The 22,614-nt window shown below is 53.4% G+C and overlaps 1 protein-coding gene across 1 annotated transcript in view; it reads left to right on the top strand.

Moving 5' to 3' along the window:
* The window catches only part of LOC140405557 (ribosome biogenesis protein BMS1 homolog), a gene marked incomplete at its 5' end in the record, with an annotated part of 196,965 nt that overhangs the window by 95,109 nt on the left and 79,242 nt on the right, over positions 1–22,614 (top strand). The window contains 2 exons of the mRNA XM_072494117.1: positions 1,724–1,782; positions 8,798–8,920. Of these exons, the coding sequence (XP_072350218.1) occupies positions 1,724–1,782; positions 8,798–8,920 (182 nt within the window). The remainder of the gene's footprint in view (positions 1–1,723; positions 1,783–8,797; positions 8,921–22,614) is intronic.

The following is a 22,614-nucleotide window of genomic DNA, read 5'->3' as shown; positions in this document are numbered from 1 at the left end:
AGTGAGCATTACTTCTGTTGTGGGCAAAATCATGGAAATGTTTATAAGAGATAGGATGTATAATCATCTGGAAAGGAATAATTTGATTAGAGATAGTCAACAGGGCTTTGTGAAGGGTAGGTCGTGCCTCACAAACCTTATTGAGTTCTTTGAGAAGGTGACCAAACAGATGGATGAGGGTAAAGCAGTTGATGTGGTGTATATGGATTTCAGTAAAGCATTTGATAAGGTTCTCCACTGTAGGCTACTGCAGAAAATACGGAGGCATGGGATTCAGGGTGATTTAGCAGTTTGGATCAGAAATTGGCTAGCTGGAAGAAGACAAAGGGTGGTGGTTGATGGGAAATGTTCAGACTGGAGTCCAGTTACTAGTGGTGTACCACAAGGATCTGTTTTGGGGCCACTGTTATTTGTCATTTTTATAAATGACCTGGAGGAGGGCGTAGAAGGATGGGTGAGTAAATTTGCAGATGACACTAAAGTCAGTGGAGTTGTGGACAGTGCGGAAGGATGTTACAAGTTACAGAGGGGCATAGATAAGCTGCAGCGCTGGGCTGAGAGGTGGCAAATGGAGTTTAATGCAGAAAAGTGTGAGGTGATTCATTTTGGAAGGAATAACAGGAAGACAGAGTACTGGGCTAATGGTAAGATTCTTGGCAGTGTGGATGAGCAGAGAAATCTCAATGTCCATGTACATAAATCCCTGAAAATTGCCACCCAGATTGAGAGGGTTGTTAAGAAGGCGTGCGGTGTGTTAGCTTTTATTGGTAGAGGGATTGAGTTTCGGAGCCATGAGGTCATGTTGCAGCTGTACAAAACTCTGGTGTGGCCGCATTTGGAGTATTGCGTGCAATTCTGGTCGCCGCATTACAGGAAGGATGTGGAAGCATTGAAAAGGGTGTAGAGGAGATTTACCAGAATGTTGCCTGGTATGAAGGGAACATCTTATGAGGAAAGGCTGAGGGACTTGAGGCTGTTTTTGTTAGAGACAAGAAGGTTAAGAGGTGACTTAATTGAGGCATACAAAATGATCAGAGGATTGGATAGGGTGGACAGTGAGAGCCTTTTTCCTCAGATGGTGATGTCTAGCACGAGGGGACATAGCTTTAAATTGAGGGGAGATAGATATAAGACAGATGTCAGAGGTGGGTTCTTTACTCAGAGAGTAGTAAGGGCGTGGAATGCCCTGCCTGCAACAGTAGTGGATTCGCCAACACTAAGGGCATTCAAATGGTCATTGGATAGACATATGGATGATTACGGAATAGTGTAGATGGGCTTTAGAGTGGTTTCACAGGTCGGCGCAACATCGAGGGCCGAAGGGCCTGTACTGCACTGTAATGTTCTATCGCCAAAAGTACGGTTAGTTCTGTCTACAGAAGATATTAGGGTCAGAGTAGGGCGTTCAGCATTCCGAGACTGCTCTGCCACGACGCGGTACAATCACGGCTGACCTACCTACTGGTAACCGTAGGTGTTTACATTTTATAGACCTTTCTGTTCAGCGTTAGGCGGTGCAGCGTGAGTAAATTATATTTGAAGAACTTGGATCAAAGGTGGCGTTTACGCTGACATCAGATAATGTCATTGGCACTTTCAAATCATTCCCACAATGACCGTTTGGTGTTCTCGGAGCCTCTGTTGTAATTCAGCAAATCCTGTCATGTTTTCAGTCAGAGTTTTTGAGTGTTGTGTAACATCACCTTCTCCTTCCCCATTGCAGGCCCAATTACTCCACAAGGTACAGGCTTTTTCGCTATTTCGCCCGTGGCTGATACTTCGGTGAGTTTTTGCATATGGGGACTTGTGCCAGCTTAAATCTTTAACTCAGCAGGCAGTGGTTAGATAGTCTCGCTGTCCCAGGGGTCCAAAGCCCTCCTGCATCACTTTCAGCCACACATTCACCTGCACTGTCTTTCTGTTCCTGTGACTCTGTGTTTCTGTGACTCTGTGTTTCTGCCCACTCAAACACGGCACTGAGAGACATCCAGAGATCTCCCACTTCTGACATCCCGTTCTTTAATTTTTTTCTTTTGCCCCTGGAACTCTGTCTTTTGGCTCTTATTCCCACAGCGAATGATTGGGGTCTGGAATGCACTGTCTGCAAATGTGGTCGAGGCATTCAAGAGGGCATTTGATGATTGTTTAAATAGAAGCAATGTGCAAGGGCGCAGGGGAATGGCACAAAGTCATAATGCTCACCTGAGAGCAGGTGATGGGCCGAATTGCCTCCTGTGTTGTAACAATTCTGTGATTCAGCTCCTCGTCTATTGCATTGGTTTCCGACATGGCCCACACCTCCTGACTGGTAAAGAATGGGTTAAGAGACATTCCAATTAGTTGTTTCATTTATGTTAAGCATCCAATAATTGACACTGATATGTAAAGGGGCTTCAGGTGGCCTTTGTGTCAGGTGATGTGATGTTAGAGTTTTGTGCAAAGTCTGTTGAAGGAAATTAAAGGTGTTTTGTGGAAAAGCATCAGAGCCTTTGACTCTTTGTACAACAGCAGCTAAACGTCTAACAAATGGTAGCAGAGGGCGGTTGCTGTGCAAATGTGAAGAGTTGAAAGATACAACTTTTCCAGATCAAACCAAGGAGTGAGTGAGAAGAAAAAAAAACAGTTATATGGCTGAACCCAGGATAAAGATGGCCGGATATAACCCCCCCCCCCCCCCCCCCCCCCGCCCCCCTATTTTTTGAAAGGGGATCATACGATCAATGGAGAAGTGCAGTAGTTATATGGACTAAGGTAACTGCCTTGGGAAAGAGAAAACAAGGAATGGCATTGGGTCTTTCTTTACCTTATGACAGTAAAATCTGGAGCAAGTGTTTTCTGAGCTGGAATTGGAAGAGTTAGACTCAGAAGAAGGTCTGGGGACTCTATTACATTATATGGATAAGATTTACAAGAAAGATGACTTGTTAAGTGCGTATGAAGCATGGTCGGACTTTGATAGGTTCCGGAAAATAGAGGAATTCTCCATGGAAGACCATATAGGAATTTGGCAGACTATATAAAAGGCTGCAGAAACACAACCTGGAATTTCCAGTCTGTGTTGGCCTTTAAATTACTTGACTGTGCTAGAGTGAGCAACATGGATAGGCTCCTGGTTTTGACAGGAGTTCAGTTTGCGGATAAGGATACCTTATGGTTAATTAATAGAAAGCAAAGAGTGGGGATTAATGGGTGTTTCTCTGGTTGGCAATCAGTAGCTAGTGGTGTCCCTCAGGGATCAGTGTTGGGCCCACAATAGTTCACAATTTACAGAGATGATTTGGAGTTGGGGACCAAGGGCAATGTGTCCAAGTTTGCAGACGACATTAAGATAAGTGGTAAAGCAAAAAGTGTAGAGGATACCGGAAGTCTGCAGAGGGATTTGGATAGGTTAAGTGAATGGGCTAGGGTCTGGCAGATGGAATACAATGTTGACAAATGTGAGGTTATCCATTTTGGTAGGAATAACAGCAAAAGGGATTATTATTTAAATGATAAAATATTAAAACATGCTGTGCAGAGAGACCTGGGTGTGCTAGTGCATGAGTCGCAAAAAGTTGGTTTACAGGTGCAACAGGTGATTAAGAAGGCAAATGGAATTTTGTCCTTCATTGATAGAGGGATGGAGTTTAAGACTAGGGAGGTTATGCTGCAATTGTAAAAGGTGTTTGTGAGGCCACACCTGGAGTATTGTGTTCAGTTTTGGTCTCCTTACTTGAGAAAGGACGTACAGCGTAATTCTGGATCAAATCGTGGAAAAATGCATAGGGACAGGAATGGGCCCACCGGCAAAATTCCTTACGGACAATGGGGGAGAATTTGCTAATGATGAGTTTAAGGGATATGTGTGAAAATGTGAATATCACAGTTATGAATACGGCTGCGGAAAGCCCATTAAGTAATGGTGTGTGTGAGAGAAACCACGCGGTAATAGATGACATGCTCCGGAAAATCTTGGCGGATAGACCAAACTGCAAGTTAAATTCAGCTTTAGCATGGGGGTACATGCAAAGAATTCATTGCAGATGGTTCAGGGGCCGAATGGCCTCCTTCTGCACTGTAAATTCAATGATAATCTGTGATTAATCTAGGACAAAGGTTCGGCACAACATCGTGGGCCGAAGGGCCTGTTCTGTGCTGTATTTTCTGTGCTCTATGGTTGGGGGCTATAGTCCCTATCAATTAGTGTTTGGTAGAAACCCTAAAATTCCATCCATCTTTGATGACCAGCCTTCAGCTTGGGAAGGGACTACAATTAGCTGTGCTTTTGCTGAGCATTTAAATGCAGTAGAAAAGCCTTTTTGGAAGCAGATCTTTAAGACATAATGTACGGCCACCAGATGCTGTTTTTCAGCAAGGAGACATGGTATACTATAAGAGAGACAATTCTAACAAATGGAATGGCCCAGGGAGATCATAGGCATAGATGGCAAAACAATTATTTTGCAACACGGTGATCAAATTGTTCGGGTACATTCATCAAGGATAATGGGTGCAGATTACAAATTTTCAAATTTAGACAGAGCAGACAGACAAGACGAGGAACCAGGGTCATCTGGTACGCACGTGTTACAGAACTATGAGGAGCAGTTAACTGATAATAGAGACAGGATTACTGCAGAGGAACACAACACTTCTGATGAATTAAAACAGGCCATTTTTCCGAAAAGGCGTGTGCCAAAAGTTGGTACAAAGGTGACATACTTGCCTGAAGGGTCTAGTCAATGGAAGGATGCAACTGTTATTAGTAGAGCAGGGAAGGCCACTGGAAAGTATAAACATTGGTTGAATGTACAGCATTCAGGGGAGGGAGTCAAGACAATGGATTGGGAAAACGAAGTTCAAAAATGGAGGCCACAGAAACGCAGTGCCAGTTCAGATAGTATATCAGATAATGAACAGGTCCGCAGGAAAAGGTCGAGAACTATTGAAAGGACATCTCACAGCAGAAGGGATAGATCAAGCAGTAGCAATATAGAACGAGATACGAAGCGGAAGAGGTGACGTAGTTTATCAAGGTCTCGGAACATGAGTAAGACTACAAATACTAATAGGAGTAGAAGCCCACATGCACGTGAGATTTTGATGGCTTCCAATAAATTAGATGAAAAAGTTATCAAAGATGCCAAACAGCAAAATTGCATAGTTGGAGTGAATTTGGGGTATACACGGAAGTACCGGATAGGGGACAAAGAGCTCTGTCCCACAGATGGATTTGTATGGAAAAGGTTCTTCCGGATGGAATTTATAAGGCAAAGGCCAGGCTTGTGGCAAGTGGATTTGAAGAAAGCTTAGAAGATCAGGATTTAAGGGTAGATTCACCTACAGCAGCAAAGGTTATTTTAAAGATCTTCTTGGCTCTATTAACCACAAAGGCATGGGAATGCAAATCTATAAATATAAAAGCTGCCTTTTTGCTCCAGAGAGACATTTTTCTCCGTCCTAAAGAAGCAGCTAACACAGAAGGGGTGCTCTGGAAGTTGAACAAATGTGTATATGGATTAAATGATGCGTCTAGGTTCTGGTACTTTTCGGTAAGGTCAGTTTTGTTAAAGTTAGGCTGTTGCCAGTTGAAAGCAGATCCTGCAGTGTTTTACTGGCACTATAAAGGAAATCTTTCTGGCATCTTTATGATGCATGTCGATGATTGTTTTTGTGCGATGGGACCAGTGATTTTGAAGCTATTGTAATCTCTGGTTTGAGGAAAGAATTCAGGGTCGGAGGTCAGGCTTCCGGTGCATTTAAATATATTGGACTAGAAATCGGACAGACTAAGTTAGGGGCAACTTTACGTCAGCAATCTTATTTGGAAAGCATCAGCCCAATAGCAATTAGTCGTGGCCGGGTTTCACAAAAAGCCGCAATGGTTTCAAAGATTCCCCACGGTAGGCTATTGCAAAAAATACGGAGGCTGGGGATTGAGGGTGATTTAGAGATGTGGATCAGAAATTGGCTAGCTGAAAGAAGACAGAGGGTGGTGGTTGATGGGAAATGTTCAGAATGGAGTACAGTCACAAGTGGAGTACCACAAGGTTCTGGGGCCGTTGCTGTTTGTCATTTTTATCAGTGACCTAGAGGAAGGCGCAGAAGGGTGGGTGAGTAAATTTGCAGACGATACTAAAGTCGGTGGTGTTGTCGATAGTGTGGAAGGATGTAGCAGGTTACAGAGGGATATAGATAAGCTGCAGAGCTGGGCTGAGGGGTGGCAAATGGAGTTTAATGTAGAGAAGTGTGAGGTGATTCACTTTGGAAGGAATAACAGGAATGCGGAATATTTGGCTAATGGTAAAGTTCTTGAAAGTGTGGCTGAGCAGAGGGATCTAGGTGTCCATGTACATAGATCCCTGAAAGTTGCCACCCAGGTTGATAGGGTTGTGAAGAAGGCCTATGGAGTGTTGGCCTTTATTGGTAGAGGGATTGAGTTCCGGAGTCGGGAGGTCATGTCGCAGCTGTACAGAACTTTGGTACGGCCGCATTTGGAGTATTGCGTACAGTTCTGGTCACCGCATTATAGGAAGGACGTGGAGGCTTTGGAGCGGGTGCAGAGGAGATTTACCAGGATGTTGCCTGGTATGGAGGGAAAATCTTATGAGGAAAGGCTGATGGACTTGAGGTTGTTTTCGTTGGGAGAAGAAGGTTAAGAGGAGACTTAATAGAGGCATACAAAATGATCAGGGGGTTGGATAGGGTGGACAGTGAGAGCCTTCTCCCGCGGATGGATATGGCTGGCACGAGGGGACATAACTTTAAACTGAGGGGTCATAGATATAGGACAGAGGTAGGTTCTTTACGCAAAGAGTAGTGAGGCCGTGGAATGCCCTACCTGCTACAGTAGTGAACTCGCCAACATTGAGGGCATTTAAAAGTTTATTGGATAAGCATATGGATGATAATGGCATAGTGTAGGTTAGATGGCTTTTGTTTCGGTGCAACATCGTGGGCCGAAGGGCCTGTACTGCGCTGCATTGTTCTATGTTCTATAAAGATGGAAAATGAGCAACTGCAAAGTTTAATTGGGCAACTGAATTGGTTAGGTAGACAGACTAGACCGCACATGAGTTTTGATGTCTTAGAGTTGAGTACAAAAATGAATGATCCCAAAGTGGAAGACATAATAAGAACAAATAAAGCGTTTGGCCAAACTAAAAATGCAGGAGTGTGTTTTGAGGTTCCCGGTTTTACGTGACCTTAGGCACTTGAAACTCATAGTTTATAGGGATGCGTCCTACGCAAATGTATGTGATGGGGTTTCAAGCGCAGGAGGATTTATAATTTTCCTTTTGGGGAACTGTTGCCCGCTTGTGTGGGAAACAAAGAAAATAAGGAGAGTGGGCGAAAGCAGTTTGGCTTCGACCAGATTTGTAGAGGCGGCGGATATGGCCGTTTATATATCTCAGAAATTTTGGGATATGGGGATTTGGGAAATATACCGATTGAATGTCACATTGACAATAAATCCCTGTGGGAAAATGTGCGCTCTACAAAAAGTGTCAATGAAAAAAGGTTAAGGATAGACATCGCAAGTTTGAAGCAGATGCTGGACAGAGGGGAGATAGCAAAAATTAAATGGGTCGACAGTCGCTGTAATTTTCTTTGTTCTTTGTTCTACTAGCAATTGTCAGACTGTTTTACAAAAAGAGGGGATGGTTCACAGAAAATTTTGGATATTGTTGAAGAGGGGCGCTGTTTCTGTGACTGCTCTTTGCTTCCAAAAATGAAAAAAAAAGAAGGGGGGAAATTGCGTGTTTTTGAGTTTCTTGTAACTTTGTTTCACCTAATTATTTTTTTTCCTCCAAGGAAGGGGAGACTGTTAAGTATGGGTTACGAGACATTCCAATTAGTTGTCTCATTTATGTTAAGCATCCAATAATTGACACTGATATGTGAAGGGGCTTCAGGTGGCGCTTGGGTCAGGTGATGTGATGTTAGTTTTTTGTCCAAAGTCTGTTGAAGGAAATTAAAGGTGTTTTGTGGAAAAGCAGCAGAACCTTTGACTCTTTATGCTACAGCAGCTAAACGTCTAACACTGACTGTTCTTCTCCTTCCCCTTACAACATTCTTGGGCAGGACGGTAGCACAGTGGTTAGCACAGTTGCTTCATAGCTCCAGGGTCCCAGGTTCGATTCCCGGCTGGGTCACTGTCTGCGGAGTCTGCACGTTCTCCCCGTGTCTGCGTGGAATTCCTCCGGGTGCTCCGGTTTCCTCCCACGGTCCAAAGATGTGCTTGTTAGGTGGATTGGCCATGCTAAATTGCCCTTAGTGTCCAAAAAAAAATGTTAAGTTACGGGGATAGGGTAGATACGTGGGCTTCAGTAGGGTGCTCTTTGTAAGGGCCGGTGCAGACTCGATGGGCCAAATGGCCTCTTGCACTGTAAACTCTATGATTCTACTCCTCAGTGACGACCCTTCTTTCTTACATCTTCATCCTAGATAAGGGCGGCATGGTGCCACAGTGGTTAGCACTGTTGCCTCACAGCGCCAGGGACCCAGGTTTCGATTCCCGCCTTGGGTGACTGTCTTGTGGAGTTTGCACTTTCTCCCCGTGTCTGCGTGGGTTTCCTCCAGGTGCTCCGGTCTTTGTGCAGGTTGGGTGGGTTGGCCACGCTAAATTGCCCCTTACTGTCGAAACATGTGCCGGGTTGGTAGGTTACAGGGAGAGGGCGGAGGAATGGGTCTTGGTGGGGTGCTCTTTTGGAGGGCAGGTGCGGGCTTGATAGGCCGAATGGCCTCCTCCTGCATTACAGGGATTCTACAGGAACAGTGGAGTTCTTCAGAGTAACTGTCGGCTTTATTTTTGCAGAAAGGTTTCAGGATAGCGGCGACAGGTGTGGTGCTGGATCTCGATAAATCTGTAACAATCGTTAAAAAACTCAAGTTGGTGGGGTTCCCATTCAAGATATACAAGAACACAGCCTTCATAAAGGTGATCAGCTTCTTTACTGCTGCCAACATCCCCTGTCTAACGTTCCATTTCTCCTCTGCCTTATCTCTCTTTCCCCCCTCACTATCCTTCCCTCTCTGCATTTCCATTGAAAAAACTCAATCAAGTTTATCTCTCACCATTTTACCCGTGTGGCTCTCTATTAATGACTGCTCTTACAAGGGACAATTAGTTTTGCCATAGATTATAATTTCTGGAACTTTCCCCACAGCTGATGTTTGGCTGACTCACGGGCAGTCACTGACTTGACTTGACTTTCTTTTTTGAACACGAGGACAACCCAACATCAAAGTCTGGACAGAATAGGTTAGTCTGGACAGAATGGGTTAGTCTGGACAGAATGGGTTAGTCTGGACAGAATGGGTTAGTCTGGACAGAATGGGTTAGTCTGGACAGAATGGGTTAGTCTGGACAGAATGGGTTAGTCTGGACAGAATGGGTTAGTCTGGACAGAATGGGTTAGTTTCCACTGGGTGAGAAAGCGGCTGAGTGACAGAAAACCACGATTGTGATAAATAATTATTTTCAGATTGGAGGGTGGTTTTGTACTGGAGTTTCCCAGGGGTCAGTGTTGGGGCCCTTGCTCTTCCTGATCTATATTAATGACCTCAACTGTGGTGTTCATGTTTTCAAAATTTGCGAATGATATGATTGCAAGCATAGTCAAGTCTGAAGATTATAGTCTTGAACTCCGCCTCTGGGGCTTCTGCTGTTTTGAGCCCTCAATATAGACAAAGAAGAACAAAGAACGTTGCAGCATAGCAAGAGGCCCTTCGGCCCACCGAGCCTGTGCCGATCCACATTCCTTATTTAAACCTACTACTTATCACCCAAACAGTCTGTATCCCTCCATTCCCCGCCCATTCATGTGTCTATCAAGATACATCCTCCGTGGTGGTCTCCATTGGCAATGCGTTCCAGGCACCCACCACCCTCTGCTTGAAAAACTTTCCCTGAACATCTCCTTTAAACTTTCTCCCCCTCACCTTGAACCTGTGCCCCTTGTAATGGAGTCTTCCACCCTTGGAAAAAACTTCTGACTGTTCACCCTGTCTATATAACTCATAATTTTGTAGACCTCAATCAGGTCTCCCCTCAGCCTCCGTCTTTCCAACGAAAACAATCCAAGTTGATTCAACCTGTCTTTATAGCTGACACACTTCAGACCAGGCAACGTCCTGGTAACCCTTCTTTGCACTCTCTCCAAAGCATCCATGTCCTTCTGGTAGTGTGGCGACCAGAACTGCACGCAATATTCCAAATGTGGCCGAAGTAAAGTTTTGTACAACGGTAGCATGACCTGCCAACTCTTGTATTCAATGGCCCGTCCGATGAAGGTAAGCATGCGGTATGCCTTCTTGACCACCTTATCCATCTGCATTGCCACTTTCATGGAACTATGGACCTGAACGTCCAGATCTCTGTATTTCAATGCTCCCAAGGGTTCTGCCATTTACTGTATAATTTGCACCTGAATTTGATCTCCCAAAATGCATTACCTCGCATTTGTTCGGATTGAATTCCATCTGTCATAAGCTTCCCTCTTTCTCCTTATCCAATGCTGTTTTTCCTTTGATATCCAGGATTCACTGGATTTCTTGGTCCCACCCTTTTTCCTGATTGGAACATGTTGACCCTGTACTCTCCCCATTTCCTTCCTGAATACGTCCCACTGTTCTGTCACAGATTTACCTAAAAGTGTCTGCTCCCAGTCCACTCTGACCAAATCATATCTGATCTTATTAAAATCGGCCTTCCCCCAGTTTGGAACTTTGATCTCAGGCCCATCCTTATCCTTTTCCATCACAATCTTGAATCTAATGGAGTTATGATCACTGTCTGCAAAATGCTCCCCCACTGATACTTCAACCAGTGGCTTAAAAAGTTCTCCTGGATGTGTTTTAAGAATTCTTCTCCTTCTAAACCATTCACACTCTGACTATCCCCAGTTAATATCGGGGAAGTTAAAATCCCCACTCTTACACTTCTCTGAAATTTGCCTACAGATCTGCTCTTCTATTTCTCCCAGACTGTTAGGGGCCTACAGAACACTCCCAGAAATGTGATTAGTCCATTTTTGGTTTTTAAGTTCTACCCCAATGGTTCAGTTGCTTTCTAAGATGTCGTCCGTCATTATTGCTGTAATTGATTCCTTGACCAAAATTGCGACAGCTCCTCCTCTTTTACCTCCTTCCCCATCTCGCCTGAAGATCCTGTATCCTGGAATATTGAGCTGCCAATCCTGCCCCTCTCTCAATCATGTCTCAGTGACAGCAATGACATCAGATGTTTTAATTTGTGCCCTCAACTCATCTGCCTTGTTCGTCAGACTCCTTGCTTTAAAATAAATACCAATCTACCAAACTGCTTTGTGATTTAACTGGTCTGGACATTCGATGCCTTCCTGACTCACTTGTTGACTCCTCTAATTCTGGCTGTGCATCTATCCCTGCTGAACCTTCTCTCAGGATCCCAGTCCCCTGTCGAGTCAGTTTAAACCCTCCCCAACAGCACTAGCAACCCTTCCTGCAAGGACACTGGTCCTATTACGGTTCGGGTGCAAACCGCCCGCCTTGTACAGGTCCCATCTTCCCCCAAAATGGTCCCAATGTCCCACAAGTCTAAAACCCTCCCTCCTGCACCATCTCTCCAGCCACACATTCATCTGGACCAACCTCCAATTTCTATACTCACTAGCACATGGCACCGGAAGTAATCCAGAGATTACTACCTTCAGGGTCCGTTTTTTTAATCTACATCCTAGCTCCCTAACTTCTGCTTGCCTCATTCCTTTTTTTGCCTATATAGTTGGTACCAATGTGTACCGCAATATTAATCTCTTTGCTCTCCTTCTTCAGGATGCCCAGCAGCTGTTCAGTGACATCCCTGACCCTGGCAGCAGGGAGGTTACACACCATTCTGGAGTCTCTTTTGTAGCCTGTCTGTTCCCCTTAACAATTGAATCCCCGACCACAATAGTCCTGACATTCTCTCCCCTCCCCTCTTGTGCAGCAGACCCACCCACGGTGCCATGGAGTTGGCTGCCATTGCTTTCCCCGACAGTCATCTCCCCAACAGTATCCAAAACGGTCTATCTGCTAGAAAGGGGGATGGTCACAGGGGACTACTGCACTACCTGCCTTCCTCTACTATCCTTGGTTGTCACTCCGCCCTTCCTGCCTGTTCAATCCTCACCTGCGGTGTGACCACCTCACTGAACGTGTTATCCACGATCTGCTCAGTGTCGCGGATGCTCCACCGTGAATCCATCCTCAGCTCCAGCTCCCAAACATGGTTAGCCAGAGGCTGCAGCTGGACACACTTGCTGCACACATGGTCATCAGACAACTGAAGCTTCCGTGATTGGCCACACAGCATAGGAGGAGCAAATCACGGGTGCGAGCTCTCCTGCCGTGAATACCCTTAAACCCCGCAATTACTCCTTGTTTACCAAAGACTAAGCTATATAAGAATACTATTTACTTACCTCCCTTATGCCAACTTTACTCCCCTATTTTTACTTATATCACTTTATTCCACTGACCCTGTCTTTCAATTATTTGTGTTGTTTCTCAGTTAATCCCATCCTCTAAAAATAAACACTTTTTAAACTCACGGCTCCTTCGCTGTGACGCTGACAGCGAAGTCAATGAGAACCGGAATCAGACCTTTGTGTTTATGAAACTCCGCTCCGCTCCTGCCCGGACTGAGACTGAACTCCGCTCCTGCCCAGACTGAGACTGAGCTCCGCTCATGCCCGGACTGAGACTGAGCTTCGCTCCTGCCCGGACTGAGACAGAACTCCGCTCATGCCCAGACTGAGACTGAGCTTCGCTCCTGCCCGGACTGAGACTGAGCTCCGCTCCTGCCCGGACTGAGACTGAGCTCCGCTCCTGCCCGGACTGATACTGAGCTCCGCTCCTGCTAGGACTGAGACTGAGACTGAGCTCTGCTCCTGCCCGGATTGTAACTGAGCTTCGCTCCTGCCCGGACTGAGACTGAGACTGAGCTCCGCTCCTGCCCGGATTGTAACTGAGCTTCGCTCCTGCCCGGACTGAGACTGAGCTCCGCTCCTTCACGGACTGAGTCTGAGTTCCACTCCTGCCTGGACTGAGACTGAGCTCCGCTCCTGCCCCGACTGAGACTGAGCTCCGCTCCTGCCCCGACTGAGGCTGAGCTCCGCTCCTGCCCGGACTGAGGCTGAGCTCCGCTCCTGCCCGGACTGAGGCTGAGCTCCGCTCCTGCCCGGACTGAGGCTGAGCTCCGCTCCTGCCCGGACTGAGGCTGAGCTCCGCTCCTGCCCGTACTGAGACTGAGCTCCGCTCCTGCCCGGACTGAGACTGAGCTCAGCTCCTGGCCGGACTGAGCTCCGCCCCTGCCCGGACAGAAACTGAGCTCCGCTCCTGCCCGGACTGAGACTGAGCTCCGTTCCTGCCCGAACTGAGACTGAGCTCCGCTCCTGCCCGGACTGAGACTGAGCTCCGCTCCTGCCCCGACTGAGACTGAGCTCCGCTCCTGCCCTGACTGAGGCTGAGCTCCGCTCCTGCCCGGACTGAGACTGAGCTCCGCTCCTGCCCGGACTGAGGCTGAGCTCCGCTCCTGCCCGGACTGAGGCTGAGCTCTGCTCCTGCCCGGACTGAGACTGAGCTCCGCTCCTGCCCGGACTGAGACTGAGCTCCGCTCCTGCCCGGACTGAGACTGAGCTCCGCTCCTGCCCGGACTGAGACTGAGCTCCGCTCCTGCCCGGACTGAGACTGAGCTCCGCTCCTGCCCGGACTGAGACTGAGCTCCGCTCCTGCCCGGACTGAGACTGAGCTCCGCTCCTGCCCGGACTGAGACTGAGCTCCGCTCCTGCCCGGACTGAGACTGAGCTCCGCTCCTGCCCGGACTGAGACTGAGCTCCGCTCCTGCCCGGACTGAGACTGAGCTCCGCTCCTGCCCGGACTGAGACTGAGCTCCGCTCCTGCCCGGACTGAGACTGAGCTCCGCTCCTGCCCGGACTGAGACTGAGCTCGGCTCCTGCCCGGACTGAGACTGAGCTCCGCTCCTGCCCGGACTGAGACTGAGCTCCGCTCCTGCCCGGACTGAGACTGAGCTCCCCTCCTGCCCGGACTGAGACTGAGCTCCGCTCCTGCTGAGACTGAGCTCCGCTCCTGCCCGGACTGAGACTGATCTCCCCTCCTGCCCGCACTGAGACTGAGCTCCGCTCCTGCCCGGACTGATACTGAGCTCCGCTCCTGCCCGGACTGAGACTGAGCTCCGCTCCTGCCCGGACTGAGACTGAGCTCCGCTCCTGCCTGGACTCAGGCTGAGCTCTGCTCCTGCCCGGACAGAGTCTGAGACTGAGCTCCGCTCCTGCCCGGACTGAGACAGAGCTCCGCTCCTGCCCGGATTGAGACTGAGCTCCGCTCCTGCCCGGACAGAAACTGAGCTCCGCGCCTGCCTGGACTGAGACTGAGCTCCGTTCCTGCCCGGACTGAGACTGAGCTCTGCTCCTGCCCCGACTGAGACTGAGCTCCGCTCCTGCCCCGACTGAGACTGAGCTCCGCTCCTGCCCGGACTGAGACTGAGACTGAGCTCCGCTCCTGCCCGGACTGAGACTGAGCTCCGCTCCTGCCCGGACTGAGACTGAGCTCTGCTCCTGCCCGGACTGAGACTGAGCTCCACTCCTGCCCGGACTGAGACTGAGCACCGCTCCTGCCCGGACTGAGACTGAGCTCCGCTCCTGTCTGGACTGAGCTCCGTTCCTACCCGGACTGAGACTGAGCTCCGCTCCTGTCCGGACTGAGCTCCGTTCCTGCCCGGACTGAGACTGAGCTCCGCTCCTGCCCGGACTGAGACTGAGCTCCGCTCCTGCCCGGACTGAGACTGAGCTCCGCTCCTGCCGGGACCGAGACTGAGCTCCGCTCCTACCCGGACTGAGACTGAACATAGAACATAGAACATAGAAAATACAGCACAGAACAGGCCCTTCGGCCCACGATGTTGTGCCGAACCTTTGTCCTAGATTAATCATAGATTATCATTGAATTTACAGTGCAGAAGGAGGACATTCGGCCCTTTGAGTCTGCACCAGCTCTTGGAAAGAGCACCCTACCCAAACTCAACACCTCCACCCAACACCAAGGGCAATTTGGACATTAAGGGCAATTTATCATTAGCCAATTCACCTAACCCGCACATCTTTGGACTGTGGGAGGAAACCGGAGCACCCGGAGGAAACCCACGCAGACACGGGGAGGACGTGCAGAGTCCGCACAGACAATGACCCAAGCCTGAATCGAACCTGGGACCATGGATCTGTGAAGCAATTGTGCTATCCACAATGCTACCGTGCTACTGAGCTCCGCTCCTGCCCGACTGAGACTGAGCTCCGCTCCTTCCCGGACTGAGACTGAGCTCCGCTCCTTCCCGGACTGAGACTGAGCTCCGCTCCTTCCCGGACTGAGACTGAGCTCCGCTCCTGCCCGACTGAGACTGAGCTCCGCTCCTGCCCGGACTGAGACTGAGCTCCGCTCCTGCCCCGACTGAGACTGAGCTCCGCTCCTGCCCGGACTGAGGCTGAGCTCCGCTCCTGCCCGGACTGAGGCTGAGCTCCGCTCCTGCCCGGACTGAGACTGAGCTCCGCTCCTGCCTGGACTGAGACTGAGCTCCGCTCCTGCCCGGACTGAGACTGAGCTCCGCTCCTGCCCGGACTGAGACTGAGCTCCGCTCCTGCCCGGACTGAGACTGAGCTCCGCTCCTGCCCGGACTGAGTCTGAGCTCCGCTCCTGCCCGGACTGAGACTGAGCTCCGCTCCTGCCAGGACTGAGACTGAGCTCCGCTCCTGCCCGGACTGATACTGAGCTCCGCTCCTGCTAGGACTGAGACTGAGACTGAGCTCTGCTCCTGCCCGGATTGTAACTGAGCTTCGCTCCTGCCCGGACTGAGACTGAGCTCCGCTCCTTCACGGACTGAGTCTGAGTTCCACTCCTGCCTGGACTGAGACTGAGCTCCGCTCCTGCCCCGACTGAGACTGAGCTCCGCTCCTGCCCCGACTGAGGCTGAGCTCCGCTCCTGCCCGGACTGAGGCTGAGCTCCGCTCCTGCCCGGACTGAGGCTGAGCTCCGCTCCTGCCCGGACTGAGGCTGAGCTCCGCTCCTGCCCGGACTGAGACTGAGCTCCGCTCCTGCCCGGACTGAGACTGAGCTCCGCTCCTGCCCGGACTGAGACTGAGCTCAGCTCCTGGCCGGACTGAGCTCCGCCCCTGCCCGGACAGAAACTGAGCTCCGCTCCTGCCCGGACTGAGACTGAGCTCCGTTCCTGCCCGAACTGAGACTGAGCTCCGCTCCTGCCCGGACTGAGACTGAGCTCCGCTCCTGACCCGACTGAGACTGAGCTCCGCTCCTGCCCGGACTGAGGCTGAGCTCCGCTCCTGCCCGGACTGAGGCTGAGCTCCGCTCCTGCCCGGACTGAGGCTGAGCTCCGCTCCTGCCCGGACTGAGACTGAGCTCCGCTCCTGCCCGGACTGAGACTGAGCTCCGCTCCTGCCCGGACTGAGACTGAGCTCCGCTCCTGCCCGGACTGAGACTGAGCTCCGCTCCTGCCCGGACTGAGACTGAGCTCCGCTCCTGCCCGGACTGAGACTGAGCTCCGCTCCTGCCCGGACTTAGACTGAGCTCCGCTCCTGCCCGGACTGAGACTGAGCTCCGCTCCTGCCCGGACTGAGACTGAGCTCCGCTCCTGCCCGGACTGAGACTGAGCTCCGCTCCTGCCCGGACTGAGACTGAGCTCCGCTCCTGCCCGGACTGAGACTGAGCTCCGCTCCTGCCCGGACTGAGACTGAGCTCCGCTCCTGCCCGGACTGAGACTGAGCTCCGCTCCTGCCCGGACTGAGACTGAGCTCCGCTCCTGCTGAGACTGAGCTCCGCTCCTGCCCGGACTGAGACTGATCTCCCCTCCTCCCCGGACTGAGACAGAGCTCCGCTCCTGCCCGGATTGAGACTGAGCTCCGCTCCTGCCCGGACAGAAACTGAGCTCCGCTCCTGCCTGGACTGAGACTGAGCTCCGTTCCTGCCCGGACTGAGACTGAGCTCCGCTCCTGCCCCGACTGAGACTGAGCTCCGCTCCTGCCCCGACTGAGACTGAGCTCCGCTCCTGCCCGGACTGAGACTGAGACTGAGCTCCGCTCCTGCCCGGACTGAGACTGAGCTCCGCTCCTGCCCGGACTGAGACTGAGCTCCGCTCCTGCCCGGATTGTGACTGAGCTCCGCTCCTGCCCGACTGAGCTCCGCTCCTGCCCGGACTGAGACTGAGCTCTGCTCCTGCCCGGACTGAGACTGAGCTCCACTCCTGCCCGGACTGAGACTGAGCACCGCTCCTGCCCGGACTGAGACTGAGCTCCGCTCCTGTCCGGACTGAGCTCCGTTCCTGCCCGGACTGAGACTGAGCTCCGCTCCTGTCCGGACTGAGCTCCGTTCCTGCCCGGACTGAGACTGAGCTCCGCTCCTGCCCGGACTGAGACTGAGCTCCGCTTCTGCCCGGACTGAGACTGAGCTCCGCTCCTGCCGGGACTGAGACTGAGCTCCGCTCCTACCCGGACTGAGACTGAACATAGAACATAGAACATAGAAAATACAGCACAGAACAGGCCCTTCGGCCCACGATGTTGTGCCGAACCTTTGTCCTAGATTAATCATAGATTATCATTGAATTTACAGTGCAGAAGGAGGACATTCGGCCCTTTGAGTCTGCACCAGCTCTTGGAAAGAGCACCCTACCCAAACTCAACACCTCCACCCAACACCAAGGGCAATTTGGACATTAAGGGCAATTTATCATTAGCCAATTCACCTAACCCGCACATCTTTGGACTGTGGGAGGAAACCGGAGCACCCGGAGGAAACCCACGCAGACACGGGGAGGACGTGCAGACTCCGCACAGACAATGACCCAAGCCTGAATCGAACCTGGGACCATGGATCTGTGAAGCAATTGTGCTATCCACAATGCTACCGTGCTACTGAGCTCCGCTCCTGCCCGACTGAGACTGAGCTCTGCTCCTTCCCGGACTGAGACTGAGCTCCGCTCCTTCCCGGACTGAGACTGAGCTCCGCTCCTGCCCGACTGAGACTGAGCTCCGCTCCTGCCGGGACTGAGACTGAGCTCCGCTCCTGCCGGGACTGATACTGAGCTCCGCTCCTGCTAGGACTGAGACTGAGACTGAGCTCTGCTCCTGCCTGGATTGTAACTGAGCTTCGCTCCTGCCCGGACTGAGACTGAGACTGAGCTCCGCTCCTGCCCGGACTGAGACTGAGCTCCGCTCCTTCACGGACTGAGTCTGAGTTCCACTCCTGCCTGGACTGAGACTGAGCTCCGCTCCTGCCCCGACTGAGACTGAGTTCCGCTCCTGCCCCGACTGAGGCTGAGCTCCGCTCCTGCCCGGACTGAGGCTGAGCTCCGCTCCTGCCCGGACTGAGGCTGAGCTCCGCTCCTGCCCGGACTGAGGCTGAGCTCCGCTCCTGCCCGGACTGAGACTGAGCTCCGCTCCTGCCCGGACTGAGACTGAGCTCCGCTCCTGCCCGGACTGAGACTGAGCTCAGCTCCTGGCCGGACTGAGCTCCGCCCCTGCCCGGACAGAAACTGAGCTCCGCTCCTGCCCGGACTGAGACTGAGCTCCGTTCCTGCCCGAACTGAGACTGAGCTCCGCTCCTGCCCGGACTGAGACTGAGCTCCGCTCCTGCCCCGACTGAGACTGAGCTCCGCTCCTGCCCGGACTGAGGCTGAGCTCCGCTCCTGCCCGGACTGAGGCTGAGCTCCGCTCCTGCCCGGACTGAGGCTGAGCTCCGCTCCTGCCCGGACTGAGGCTGAGCTCCGCTCCTGCCCGGACTGAGGCTGAGCTCCGCTCCTGCCCGGACTGAGGCTGAGCTCCGCTCCTGCCCGGACTGAGACTGAGCTCCGCTCCTGCCCGGACTGAGACTGAGCTCAGCTCCTGGCCGGACTGAGCTCCGCCCCTGCCCGGACAGAAACTGAGCTCCGCTCCTGCCCGGACTGAGACTGAGCTCCGTTCCTGCCCGAACTGAGACTGAGCTCCGCTCCTGCCCGGACTGAGACTGAGCTCCACTCCTGACCCGACTGAGACTGAGCTCCGCTCCTGCCCGGACTGAGGCTGAGCTCCGCTCCTGCCCGGACTGAGGCTGAGCTCCGCTCCTGCCCGGACTGAGACTGAGCTCCGCTCCTGCCTGGACTGAGACTGAGCTCCGCTCCTGCCCGGACTGAGACTGAGCTCCGCTCCTGCCCGGACTGAGACTGAGCTCCGCTCCTGCCCGGACTGAGACTGAGCTCCGCTCCTGCCCGGACTGAGACTGAGCTCCGCTCCTGCCCGGACTGAGACTGAGCTCCGCTCCTGCCCGGACTGAGACTGAGCTCCGCTCCTGCCCGGACTGAGACTGAGCTCCGCTCCTGCCCGGACTGAGACTGAGCTCCGCTCCTGCCCGGACTGAGACTGAGCTCCGCTCCTGCCCGGACTGAGACTGAGCTCCGCTCCTGCCCGGACTGAGACTGAGCTCCGCTCCTGCCCGGACTGAGACTGAGCTCCGCTCCTGCCCGGACTGAGACTGAGCTCCGCTCCTGCCCGGACTGAGACTGAGCTCCGCTCCTGCCCGGACTGAGACTGAGCTCCGCTCCTGCCCGGACTGAGACTGAGCTCCGCTCCTGCCCGGACTGAGACTGAGCTCCGCTCCTGCCCGGACTGAGACTGAGCTCCGCTCCTGCCCGGACTGAGACTGAGCTCCGCTCCTGCTGAGACTGAGCTCCGCTCCTGCCCGGACTGAGACTGATCTCCCCTCCTGCCCGGACTGAGACTGAGCTCCGCTCCTGCCTGGACTGATACTGAGCTCCGCTCCTGCCCGGACTGAGACTGAGCTCCGCTCCTGCCCGGACTGAGACTGAGCTCCGCTCCTGCCTGGACTCAGGCTGAGCTCCGCTCCTGCCCGGACTGAGTCTGAGACTGAGCTCCGCTCCTGCCCGGACTGAGACAGAGCTCCGCTCCTGCCCGGATTGAGACTGAGCTCCGCTCCTGCCCGGACAGAAACTGAGCTCTGCTCCTGCCTGGACTGAGACTGAGCTCCGTTCCTGCCCGGACTGAGACTGAGACTGAGCTCCGCTCCTGCCCGGATTGTAACTGAGCTTCGCTCCTGCCCGGACTGAGACTGAGCTCCGCTCCTTCACGGACTGAGTCTGAGTTCCACTCCTGCCTGGACTGAGACTGAGCTCCGCTCCTGCCCCGACTGAGACTGAGCTCCGCTCCTGCCCCGACTGAGGCTGAGCTCCGCTCCTGCCCGGACTGAGGCTGAGCTCCGCTCCTACCCGGACTGAGACTGAACATAGAACATAGAACATAGAAAATACAGCACAGAACAGGCCCTTCGGCCCACGATGTTGTGCCGAACCTTTGTCCTAGATTAATCATAGATTATCATTGAATTTACAGTGCAGAAGGAGGACATTCGGCCCTTTGAGTCTGCACCAGCTCTTGGAAAGAGCACCCTACCCAAACTCAACACCTCCACCCAACACCAAGGGCAATTTGGACATTAAGGGCAATTTATCATTAGCCAATTCACCTAACCCGCACATCTTTGGACTGTGGGAGGAAACCGGAGCACCCGGAGGAAACCCACGCAGACACGGGGAGGACGTGCAGACTCCGCACAGACAATGACCCAAGCCTGAATCGAACCTGGGACCATGGATCTGTGAAGCAATTGTGCTATCCACAATGCTACCGTGCTACTGAGCTCCGCTCCTTCCCGGACTGAGACTGAGCTCCGCTCCTTCCCGGACTGAGACTGAGCTCCGCTCCTTCCCGGACTGAGACTGAGCTCCGCTCCTGCCCGACTGAGACTGAGCTCCGCTCCTGCCGGGACTGAGACTGAGCTCCGCTCCTGCCGGGACTGAGACTGAGCTCCGCTCCTGCCGGGACTGAGACTGAGCTCCGCTCCTGCCGGGACTGAGACTGAGCTCCGCTCCTGCCCGGACTGAGACTGAGCTCCGCTCCTGCCCGGACTGATACTGAGCTCCGCTCCTGCTAGGACTGAGACTGAGACTGAGCTCTGCTCCTGCCCGGATTGTAACTGAGCTTCGCTCCTGCCCGGACTGAGACTGAGACTGAGCTCCGCTCCTGCCCGGATTGTAACTGAGCTTCGCTCCTGCCCGGACTGAGACTGAGCTCCGCTCCTTCACGGACTGAGTCTGAGTTCCACTCCTGCCTGGACTGAGACTGAGCTCCGCTCCTGCCCCGACTGAGACTGAGCTCCGCTCCTGCCCCGACTGAGGCTGAGCTCCGCTCCTGCCCGGACTGAGGCTGAGCTCCGCTCCTGCCCGGACTGAGGCTGAGCTCCGCTCCTGCCCGGACTGAGGCTGAGCTCCGCTCCTGCCCGGACTGAGACTGAGCTCCGCTCCTGCCCGGACTGAGACTGAGCTCAGCTCCTGGCCGGACTGAGCTCCGCCCCTGCCCGGACAGAAACTGAGCTCCGCTCCTGCCCGGACTGAGACTGAGCTCCGTTCCTGCCCGAACTGAGACTGAGCTCCGCTCCTGCCCGGACTGAGACTGAGCTCCGCTCCTGCCCCGACTGAGACTGAGCTCCGCTCCTGCCCGGACTGAGGCTGAGCTCCGCTCCTGCCCGGACTGAGGCTGAGCTCCGCTCCTGCCCGGACTGAGACTGAGCTCCGCTCCTGCCTGGACTGAGACTGAGCTCCGCTCCTGCCCGGACTGAGACTGAGCTCCGCTCCTGCCCGGACTGAGACTGAGCTCCGCTCCTGCCCGGACTGAGACTGAGCTCCGCTCCTGCCCGGACTGAGACTGAGCTCCGCTCCTGCCCGGACTCAGACTGAGCTCCGCTCCTGCCCGGACTGAGACTGAGCTCCGCTCCTGCCCGGACTGATACTGAGCTCCGCTCCTGCTAGGACTGAGACTGAGACTGAGCTCTGCTCCTGCCCGGATTGTAACTGAGCTTCGCTCCTGCCCGGACTGAGACTGAGACTGAGCTCCGCTCCTGCCCGGATTGTAACTGAGCTTCGCTCCTGCCCGGACTGAGACTGAGCTCCGCTCCTTCACGGACTGAGTCTGAGTTCCACTCCTGCCTGGACTGAGACTGAGCTCCGCTCCTGCCCCGACTGAGACTGAGCTCCGCTCCTGCCCCGACTGAGGCTGAGCTCCGCTCCTGCCCGGACTGAGGCTGAGCTCCGCTCCTGCCCGGACTGAGGCTGAGCTCCGCTCCTGCCCGGACTGAGGCTGAGCTCCGCTCCTGCCCGGACTGAGACTGAGCTCCGCTCCTGCCCGGACTGAGACTGAGCTCAGCTCCTGGCCGGACTGAGCTCCGCCCCTGCCCGGACAGAAACTGAGCTCCGCTCCTGCCCGGACTGAGACTGAGCTCCGTTCCTGCCCGAACTGAGACTGAGCTCCGCTCCTGCCCGGACTGAGACTGAGCTCCGCTCCTGCCCCGACTGAGACTGAGCTCCGCTCCTGCCCGGACTGAGGCTGAGCTCCGCTCCTGCCCGGACTGAGGCTGAGCTCCGCTCCTGCCCGGACTGAGACTGAGCTCCGCTCCTGCCCGGACTGAGACTGAGCTCCGCTCCTGCCCGGACTGAGACTGAGCTCCGCTCCTGCCCGGACTGAGACTGAGCTCCACTCCTGC

This window comes from Scyliorhinus torazame, unplaced genomic scaffold (genome assembly GCF_047496885.1).
Source record: "Scyliorhinus torazame isolate Kashiwa2021f unplaced genomic scaffold, sScyTor2.1 scaffold_57, whole genome shotgun sequence".
Taxonomy (NCBI): domain Eukaryota; kingdom Metazoa; phylum Chordata; class Chondrichthyes; order Carcharhiniformes; family Scyliorhinidae; genus Scyliorhinus; species Scyliorhinus torazame.
This window is presented reverse-complemented; position numbering and strand designations above follow the sequence as displayed.